The following is an 11,467-nucleotide window of genomic DNA, read 5'->3' as shown; positions in this document are numbered from 1 at the left end:
ACATTTGTTGCGTTAGTCAATGTTTGGCCATATTCATAACGACTATGAGATGGACAAGAAAATTCAATACATGCAATTGAGAATCAGATATTAAAAAAAAATAAAAATAATAATAATAATAATAGTTGAAGGTGTGTGGCAAATAATGCACCTATTTACAATATTTTACCGTAAAACGGTGTGTTAAAAATAATATATTCATTTCCCCTTAAAAATCTAAAATTTTCATAAAATATTTAAGTTTTTATTCATCGAAATCTGTGGATATATTCAAACTGAAATATAATTCAAAAGAGAATATAAAGAAAAATAAAAAATAAAAACAACTGCTTAAATTTAAATCTACTATATTGAAATAAGCCTTCTGCTTTTCTTTTGCTTCCAAAATGCCTTAATGGTGAACTGTACTTGATCGTCCTACTACATTTTTTCCATGAGCAACTTCAGCATTGATAGCTATAGTTCTGATACTTTGATGAACCAAATCTGTCAAAAGACGAGCCTCCCCCGATAATTCCTTCATCATCTTCTTCAAGAATTCTATCGAGCTACAATCACAAATTGATCCTTATTGGTTAGTTTGACCGCGGGAATAAAATTAAATAAAAAGAAAATTTCACCATTGGTCATTAACAGGCTACACAAGAAGCAAGTTGGTCCACCAATTTTTAGATAGAACATGTCGATTCTAAACCTTTTATTATAATTACACAATTAGTTCACCAAGACAAAAATGATTCAAATTTAAGAGAAACTTGCAAGATGATTAAACATTGAAACTACCTTATTCTCTTTTAACGATTATTGACAAAATTATTACTCGAAAAATACATTAAAGATAAGTCATGTAAATTTCCCTTAAAACAATGATCAATCGAAAACCCAACTCTATACCCAAAATCTAGTTTGTATGGAGTCGTTCGTGGATCTATTTATTTAGAGTAGAACCTCAAAAAGAACAAAGAACATTTCATGTAGTACCTTTTCATTAGACAAAGATTAAAGTTGCCCAATTTACAACACCATGATTATCAATTGAATATAACAAAGTAGTGAAAAAGGAGAGGAATATTACCCAAAGACCATCATCATCTTCATGTCTATTAAACATCGATGCCTTAGGAATCTCTCCACCTTCATCATTCCTTGCAAATCTGCCGTGTACCCTTAGTCGATTATCAGCTAGGGTCTTACGACAAGCATACTTGTAAGAAAGAAAACATGTCTTAGTTTAACCCAATATTCATAAATATGACTTGCATAATCTGCCCAAATCTATCGACAATAAGAATTTTTTGTAGCACTAACAATACCTTTATTGTCTTGTTGAAGTTTCTTTGTGTCCTTTTTGCTCTGTACCTATGAATCCTTTCTCTCCTCTCTTCTGCACTGTATCTCCTAACTTTAAAATTTGGTTCCTCCATGAATGATCTCTCTGTGGACAGTGGACTAGAGGACAACGCATTTCTTGTTTGCGTGTTTGTTTTCATCTTCTGAAAAAATTGGATAAATGACCAAACAATATTGTTAGGAAAAAAACTATGTAGGTAATTTACATGTGCAAATGCTGGATCAGTTCGTCTAAAAATTTATATTGTTAAGCTATCCTGTACATAAAAAAAAAAATAATAATAATAAAAAAAATTTGAAAAGAAAAGAAAACCCGAAGTGCATACAATATTCTTCTTTTCGTGTAAGAAGAGATACACGCACATTTTTAGACTAATGTGGTGCACAAAATGCAACTTTAATAGCTCAACAAATTTACGCCTTCAATATCGAGGGAAAAGAAACAAAAAAGGCTAATACAGTGCACTAAAATGCATATAAGAAACATTTTCATGTAAAAGTTAGACATGCACATTTTCAAAATCGTGTGACAGCGATGATAAAAGTTGAACCCTATAATATTAACATGTTATTTGAGCGGGCAAAAATCGTGTCATACTTTTGATATGGACCAAAAAAAAAATCCTCAAGTATCAAAATGTAGGTCATAGAATACGTAAATGTACTCAAAATCAAGAAAAGGAAAAGTAGAAAAAGGGTTAAATTTGGATAACTGAAGTAATGAACTGACTTGTAAATATCCAGTGCTACAATCCCTTCTGATTTGACCATATGAAAAGTCACTATCTGGTGAATTCAAGACATTTTCGTGCAAACTCTGAGACTCCACCAAACTGCCATCAAATCCAGGAGGGTAAAACAGTAAATTCGGTTTCCCATCGTGAGAATTACTACTAGAACTCCTCTGCAGGGACTTCTCATAACTCTCAGCCATAACTGAATTTCCAAAATTGTCCACCAAAGGGATTCTGTACTTCTCTTTCTTCACAGAGCACTCCTCATTTCCGAAGTGGGATAATGATTGATTCTCAAGATTGACAGTACTGGTAGGTGAAGATGAAAGAAGGGTACGGGAAATTTGGTTCAAAGTATTGGTTTCATCAAATGATAGGGTATTTTCTTGGATCAAAACGTTGGGATTTTCTTGAAGAATTTCATGGCTATGGGGGTAAATGGGAATATCTGTTAATGGGGAAACTAAATCGAAGAAAAATGAGTTATCAAATTCAAATAATTCAGAAGACATTAAAAGTTACAGCAAAATGAAGAAATTAACTCAACTCCAAGAATGAGATACTGAGGCCTCGATGAAAAGTGGTCGTAACTATAATGGTAATAAGGTATCGAAGTTCCTCTTCGTATAACTTCGACAGACAAAAAATGATCCCAGAAAAACCTAATTGAACAAACGTGAGTTTCGAGTGGCAAGGTTTTTTTTAATCAGAAACTCTCCTCCATAGCAGACAAGACGACAAGAATTCTATTTTTATTTTTTAATCAGCTGATCTTAAAGATGACAGAACAAGTCGAAGAACCAGTCCACTTCTGGTATATATAGACAGGAGCATTTCTAAACATGCCCCTGAGCTTTTCTTTATTTTACATATAGACCTCAACATTTTTTTATTAGTTTCTAAATTTTGTCAGTCATTTTATTGGTCAAATATATGTTAATCTTTATAAAATGAGTTAAAAATAAATAGAAAACTAACATTGAGCTAAGGATGTAAAACGAAAAATCACATATTTATTCTTGACAGAATATTTACAGAGAACTCACAAACGCGTGGATCCCACCTTGTTGGAAAAATGACCTCCCAAAGGTTGCCCAAGATCAAACAAAGTTGGCAAAGTGAAAAATTTCCAAACCACTTGAAGAACAAGAAAAATGGGGAAGAAATGATTTTCAATATATATTGGAAGAACAATGTATTGGATTACTTGAACAAGCCTCGAGTTAATCCCAAAGAAAGAAAAATGACTTTGAATTTATACCCAAGAAGAACAAACTCTTACTTGTAAAACTCTATCCAAGCCCTCTCTATTTTTCTCTCTAAAAATTGGGGTAAAAAATGAAGGGAAAAACCAGCTATATAAATAGCTGAGTCGGGCGCCATGGCGCCAAGATGGATCAGAACCATGGGCGCCATGGCGCCAGCCTTCCTGATCCAAATTTCACGCTTTTGGGCGCCATGGCGCCTGACTCCCTGCACCTCTTCCCTTTCAATTCTCCACCTCGTACATCATTTGATAGACCTCAAATTTTGGACGAACACAAGAAGAAGCAGCAAGCGCCAAACCCGGCTGCACCATTCAAACCATGGTTGCCTACGTACCCAAAACTCGGGATCAAGCATCTGCAGTTCACCTCCACCTTCATAAACTCTTCATCTCATTTCAACCCCACCCCGAAGGGCCATGCCACTCGGGCATATCGACACGGACTAATTTTTGGGTTCTCATCATCCTCCACCGAGAGAGCATACTCAACCAAATTCGTCTGTCCATAGTGCCTCACAGGCTCGTTTGACCCCAGCTTTACCACTTGCTTGTAAGTACGGCGTAGCCTAGAGGAAGCCAAGTTATCTGCAAGCTACTGTTGTTGCTGAGCCTGTACATTCTCTTGCTGAACCGCCTCTTGTTCAAGTGCATCATCACTCTCATCTTGAGTGTCTGTATGATGCTCCTTTTGAACATGCCTAGAATCAAGTTGATCTCTAGGTTCTATGTCAACAACTTGAGACACTGTAGTCTCAACATCATCACCACCGGGCACTGTGGCTTTCAACGAAGCTACCATGGAGTTCTCATCAAAAGTAACATCTCTGCTGATTACGAACTTAGAATCCTCTACACACCAAAGGCGATAGCCTTTAACACCTGCTGCATACCCCAAGAATATAGCCTTCTTGGCCCTCGCATCAAGCTTTCCCTCGTTGACATGATAGTAGGCTGTGCATCCGAATGTTCTGAGCTTCTCATAATCTGCATGTTCTCCTGTCAATACCCTATAAGATACATCTCCATCTAACCTTGAATGTGGAGACTGGTTCACAATATAGCAAGCATTTGCAACCGACTCTGCCCACCATTCTCTGCCCAAACCAGCATAGGATCGCATACACATCGATTTCTCTCGAAATGTGCGATTTAGTCTTTCCGCGACCCCATTCTGTTGTGGTGTATTTCTTACTGTCCAGTGTCTCACAATGCCTTCCTTACCACAGAACTCCTTGAAAGCACTATCTGTATACTCAGTACCGTTATCAGATCGCAGTGTCTTCAATTTCTTTCCTGTTCTGTTTTCAACCATTGTTTTCCACTTCTTGAAAGTGTCGAATACCTCATTCTTATGCTTCAAAAAATAAATCCAAGCATATCTAGAATAATCATCAACAAATGTAACAAAATACATGGAACCGCCTTTGGAAGTGACAGAAGCCGGACCCCATACATCCGTGTGCACATAGTCAAGAATGCCTCTGCTTCTATGTTTGCTTGGCTGGAACTGAACTCGATGTGCTTTACCGTACACGCAATGCTCGCAAAAGTCCATGCAAGGCTTTTTCAAGTTCTTTAGCAAACCTTTCTTGACTAGCAAATCTAGCCCCTTTTCAGACATATGCCCAAGCCTCTTATGCCATAGCCGAGTGCACTCATATGGGTCTCCACCACTTCCACTTGTTCCAACTGCTACATCTTCAGTAACTGTAGTACCCTGAAGAGTATAGAGATTGCCTTCACGAATACCCTTCATCACAATCAAAGAACCCCGAACCACCTTCTTTACTCCATTCCATGTCACAATCTTGCAACCACCAGTGTCTAAGGCACCAACAGAGATAAGGTTCTTCCGCAAATCAGGAACATGTCTAACATCCATCAATGTTCTAACCACTCCATCATGCATCTTGATTCTAATAGAACCGAGCCCCACCGTTTTACAAGAATGGTTATTACCCATCAACACGGTTCCACCATCAGTGCTTCTATAGGTAGTAAATCACTTCCTATTTGGACACATATGGTAAGAGCATCCAGAGTCAAGAATCCACTTGCCGGAGGTTTCTTCATCACAAGAGATGGTGTAGCACTCATCGCTTTCCCCTCCTTCCAAGGCATAGCTTACCTCTTGCTTGACTTGCACCTTCCCACTGTTGTTGTTCTTATTGTTCTTCTTCCAACCCCTTTTGTTTGGACAATTCGCCTTGAAATGCCGAAGCTCGCCACATTTGAAACAAGACCTTTCCGCAAGAGGTCTGGAACTCGATCTAGATTTTTCTCCCTTGCCCTTTGGTCGCACATTGCTTCTACCCCTTACAAACAATCCTTGAGCATGCTCCTTGTTACCAATGGTAGACATGCCACTAGTTGCTATCTTTCGAAGATCATCTGCTAGAAGTGACGTTCTAGTGTCCTCCATCACAAGTTTATCACCCACAAGCATCAATGTTTGTACTAGGTTCTCATAAGACTTTGGCAATGAAAGAAGTAGTAGAAGTGCTTGATCCTCATCATCTACATCCACATCAATGTCCTTCAAGTCCGATATGATCCTATCAAACTTGTTGACGTACTCCCGAATTGGTGTACCATCATCCATCTTGCAAGTATACAATTTGGACTTCAAGTAGATCCGATTTGTTAGAATCTTCGTCATGAAGTTCGCCTCCAACTTTGTCCACACCTCCGCCGCCGTTACCTCACTATCAACCAAGAAAGCAACATCTTTTTCAAGGCAAAGAATGATAGACGCTCGTGCCTCAAGATCTAGCTCTTCCCAATCCTCATCCGACATATCAATGTGCTTCTTCTCCTTTCCCGCCAATGCCTTGTGCAACTTTTCGAGGTGTAAACCATGGTATACGCCAAAGTGTACACCAAACATGATTGACATAATAAATAGTCACAATATGAGCCCTTTTACTTTCACCTTGCACGATCATTTCAACCTCTCCCAGAGTGCAAGACAATGATGTAAACATTACGGTTAGTTGCGAGCTTTTTTCTTGTTATTTTGGTGGTGAGCCGACTGCTTCGACAATTGCCTTGAGTTATGTCTCGTAATTCTGAATCCAGGATTCATTTTTCTTCCGAAATATTTTGGCCTCAACTGTGTGAGATGTATACATCTACTTAAATATCATTTTTCTTAATACCAGTTCAGTTACGAACAACACACAAGAAATGAGTCGTGCCGAATATGAAAAGTAAAAAATCTTTTCAACTAATATTGTTCTCCTTTTTGTTCTACAGTCCCTTCGGGAAATTGGCCGCTGGCGACGGATGGTTCTGAAAGGGAGGAATTACCGGCCAAGATGAAAGCCGAATTAATTGAACTAGAAAAAGAATTGAGGTGAATGCTGGAAGGTCAAAAACCATCACCGGCGATCATAGCAAAGCTCCGGCAGCTGGCACAGCCCCATAACTGATGAATCACATCAACCTCTAAACTTCTTTCTTACATTTATTTATTAAGGTTCGTGTACGAATGAGTAACGTTTCATGAATTCATGATATACAATGAAGATAATTTCATATTGGGATTCTTGAAAAAAAAAAATGTTTGTACAAAGTAACAAATATAAATCCAAACTTCTCCATTTTGTACAGCATGTAATGGATATCAAATTAAGCTGGGAAGTCTATTCTGGTTAATGGTTATACAATAAAAATATTACACCCCTAGAACTACTCAATCTAAGAGTTTATATGATCCTCTAACACAAATTGTATTAGGGGTGTTAAATGGGTCAAACCAAGCTGATGGCTCGATAATCACGCGAGTGATCAGCTCTCTTCACCAAATATGGACTCGACTTGTCATACCGACTCGTCATTTTTTTGATGAAAAGTGCATTTCACTTATTATTTACGAGCCAGCTCGTACACGAATTGGCAAGCTCCTACAAGGGCTAGCTCCTCCCATTTAACCACCTAGACTGTACATCGTGGAGCAGAGAATTGTCAATGTTCTATCTTGTCCAAGTTAATATATCGAGATATCCTGACACTTAAAAAAGGCTTTGCTACTTGGAAAGGCGAGGCCCAGTCCAAACCGGGGCGGGGGGGGGGGGATGTGACTTCCCCTATTGGCCGGTTTTCTGTGTCGGCAAGAAGATTTATTCCTTAAAAAACGGTTGTATTTGTACGTTGTGGTGTCTGAGTTTGGATAAAGTGGGACCTTGGTGTTGGTCTAGACCATATGGACAGACATCAGATTGGACTCAGAAAATGAGCCCAATAATTAACGTTTGAAATTTATGGATTTCGGTATCAATATATTCCCACGACCCAAATGGCAACAATTAAATTTTGTCCATAACAAAAATGTTTACCATATTACTGGTAAAGCACGTTAAACACAGTAGACGACTGGAAATGCACTTTATCATCTCTTCAAGCAACATACTCTCTTATGTATGTATCAGTAAGATTAGAACTGCATTTGGAAGAAATTATCTTTATCGTCTAGTAAATTATGTAAATAGCATAAGTTAGTCCATCAAATTTCTTTAGGTGCATACTTTAGGGGGATTTTTAAGGAAAAAAAAGGCAAAGGGATATTACCGAATACCGAATTTTGAAACTATATACTTCAAAATTTTAGCCAATCACGCGAAGTACAAAAAATATTAATGAAGCGTTTGATTGTGAGCATGAAAAGAAAATAAATTCTAAGCAATTGAATTATCCAGAACTTATTTGTGTGGAAATTATTAATTAAATGTGTTTGATTGATTTACTTTTCAATTTGTCCTTCTTTTATTGGTGAATAGATAAGAAGTAGTGGATAGATGAAAGAGAGGAAAAAAGAAAATGAATTACCTGAAAAATAAAAATTACCATCTCGAAAGAAGATGTTTTATTTATTTTTGAGGAAAATATGGTCACATGACAAATAATTGGAAAATATTTTTCATGAAAAAATTGTCAATTGAACATTCCAAAGGTAGGAATTTTGATGAAAAAATAACATTTCCATGAAAATAAAGCCAATCATAAAAACTCTAAGAATTTATGTAATATATTAAAGAGGAATTTAGGTTTGGTCTTGCCATTATATCAAACATTGCTTTGTATTGTTGCTGGTTGACCACCAACATCACTGTTACTGATTCGCGTTAAGTTAAAGGAAAACACTGGTGTAAGTTACAATTTTAAGGAAATTACAGATTAAAATCATTGTAACTCGTGTATGATTTTCCAAATTTTACTGTAAAAATCATTAAGCACGCATAAAAGAAAATAACATATTTGAAAATATGTCTGAATTTTGAAAATAATTTCATCCGATTTTGAAACGTTATAATTCTTATAAATTCGTGTTGCCTAATTGTGAAAAGGATTAAACTACTTGTACATAAAGAATTACATAAAATGATGTGTAGGAATAAGATTGGATAAAAAAGTTGACTGTGTTTTAAATTGACCAGTGATATAGTGACATGTGGTATTATGTAATCCATTATGTAAAATTTGATGCATATTTAGCAATGTCCGAGTGAAGATAATCCAGTATTAACTGACATATTCTCTTCGATAATCCATAACATACGACCAAGACTAACACTGGGCTACCTACACAAGTAATCCAATATTCCAGGCCCAATAGCATGTCTTCCAATTTAATAATTAGTCGAGCAATCACTTAAATAAGCAAATTTGAGAATCTAATTCTAATAATTGTACATTGAGAATCGAGCTCGACTTAGACGACAAAAGCTATCTCATTCTATCATTGTATATCAGATTTCGAGACTCAAAAACTGGTATTGTAACAGGTACTCTAACTGGATAGTCCTACTTTCCATTTTTATATGCTAATGCTGAGACTAAGACTTCCTAGCTACCTCTAAAATCATGCATGTTTCAGCTTTATTCATTTCGATTTGATAGAAATGACATTGGTCCCACATTTCACTTTAGCACAATAATCAATGAATCAAGCTACTAATAATTTCTAATTTTCTGTTACAATTTCTTTGAAACTTTAATTGCACCTCAATGTACTATAAAAATATCTAGCTTTAATTTGTGTGTACAAAATAATGCTTCAAGGGTAAATTCAGAATACTCACATGGGATCCAACCCATACGAATAAAATATCATCAAAAAAATATCAATCCACCCCACATCATGTGCGACCTATAAAACACTCGAGAAGGCCCCCAGGGCACATCTTCAAGTGGTAAAAAGGGAGGGTGGAGAAATCCAACTTTACTTGAGGCTGCTGCGTCAAGGGTTCGAATCCTGAAATATGGATTTGGCTCTTGAGTAAGTGCAAGTGTACAAGCAGCCTTCCATCCTGTACCCTTTGAGGTATAACCTGCGATTTACCTCTCTCACGATACTCCAGGACAGGGGCGGTGGAGGACCCTTAAGGCTGGGGTTCAACCTTTTTTTATAAAACACCCGAGAAGCACCCCCGTACACTAAGTAGGGCTCAAATATCTACCACCAGTAATAGTCATTGAACCTTCTTTTCAACGCGCCCCTGCTTTTGACCCTATATTTAGCCATGGTCTTCTGGCTTTTTTCATAGTCATTTCATGAAACTCCTGTTCCTACGAGAACATAATTTATCGATTAATCACCCTTACATGTTACCTATATTAAGCTATTGTTTAGTGGGAATTAAAATCTAATTTTTAGTAAATTTTAATGAAAGTTGATGAAAATGTGTAGTTAAATAGTTATAGATTTCATAAAATGTGATTAAAATTAATTCTTGACTTTGAGTTAGATTAAATTCTGAATTTTCTAATTTTTACCAAATAGAGGCTAGTTTAGCACCAATGATACTAAATAATAACATGCATGTTAACTATACCTTCAACTGAGACGGTTTATGTCCAAATTTCGAAGGTAACCAATGAATATCCTTCCAAACTTCGCTTTTGATCGTGTGCCATTTGAATTAGATGAAATATTGCAAAATTCACAATTTTGACATACCTTGTTTGATCTCCATTATTTTCTCATTAAAATGAAAAATATTATCGTTATCTATCACATCAAATCACTATATTTGACTTTTTATCTTTTATATGAGACTCATAACAGCGATATTTTTCATTCTCATTTTTATAATAATGTGTAGGGGTGGGCGCGGGTCGGTTCGGTTCGGTTCGGTTCTAAACCGTCGGGTGCAAATATAATTATGGAACCGTTCGGGTTCGGTTCCATTCGGTTCGGTTCCATTCGGTTCGGTTCGGATCGGTTCGGTTCCGTTCGGTTCTGTACTATAATTAAATTTTTTAACATTTATAACAACGTTATATAAATACGACTAATGATACATTCAATAGTTTTTGAATGTCAGAGATTAGTAAACTATTTTGTTCAAATAATCGCTACGATCAAAGTTTCAGTCGGGGAAAGTCACGGCTTCAATCGGAGGTCAGAATGTCGGCCGACGATTGTATAGGTTTTGGAATATTAGATAGGCTGCGAGAGTCGAGACAACGTTATGCACTTTATTGTAGGTGTTTAGGATTATTTAGTATATTTGATCTTGTTTGGCTAAGAAATGAAATAATAAAATGAGTAATTGGGCCAAAAATTAAAAAATTAAAAAATGAAACAAATTATTGGGCCAAAAATTTGGATTTAGAAATCATTAATTTGTTAATTTGTTTAGAAAAAATTAAAATTAAAATAATTTGATTTAATCAATATAAAAAAAAAAGAAAGATTCGGTTCTTGGTCTAGAACCGAGAACCGAACCGTACCCGTCGGTTCTCAATTCAGATACCCGTTCGGGTATTTAATTTGACAAGAACCGTCGGGTTCGGATCGGTTCGGTTCGGTTCGGTTCGGGAGATTTGCCCAGCCCTAATAATGTGGCTCAAACGGGGCTGTACGATTCATGACCTTGATGTATGCATTATTAAGATTGATCTTTGATTTTTCTACTTTAGTACTTTACGTTAACCAATTTTTTTGGACTTCTATTTTCTTTTGTCTCATTTGTGTTGATAACTACATGAACAATATTGATAAGAAAATTAATAACATAGAATTTCAATTTTGTACACACAATTTTCAGGATGCTTCTAGTTTTCTACCAATTGCAAAAGGGTAAATAACAACTGGGTCCCCAATCTTCTCACT

At 36.4% G+C, this 11,467-nt stretch overlaps 1 protein-coding gene across 1 annotated transcript; it reads right to left on the bottom strand.

Annotated features, from left to right (window-relative positions):
* Positions 1-282: 282 nt before the first annotated feature.
* LOC111394111 (putative zinc finger protein CONSTANS-LIKE 11) lies at positions 283-2,845 on the bottom strand. The gene is made up of 4 exons (XM_023019894.1): positions 2,081-2,845; positions 1,314-1,493; positions 1,076-1,204; positions 283-548 (listed from the first exon to the last, which is right to left on the bottom strand). Exons 1-4 carry the CDS (start codon positions 2,594-2,596, stop codon positions 444-446), a joined length of 930 nt encoding a protein of 309 aa, XP_022875662.1. The 5' UTR covers positions 2,597-2,845; the 3' UTR covers positions 283-443.
* Between the last annotated feature and the right edge of the window lie 8,622 nt (positions 2,846-11,467).

The sequence above is a fragment of the Olea europaea genome, chromosome 4, assembly GCF_002742605.1.
Source record: "Olea europaea var. sylvestris chromosome 4, O_europaea_v1, whole genome shotgun sequence".
Classification (NCBI taxonomy): domain Eukaryota; kingdom Viridiplantae; phylum Streptophyta; class Magnoliopsida; order Lamiales; family Oleaceae; genus Olea; species Olea europaea.
The sequence above is the reverse complement of the archived record's forward strand: the minus strand, read 5'-3'. Positions and strand labels throughout refer to the sequence as shown.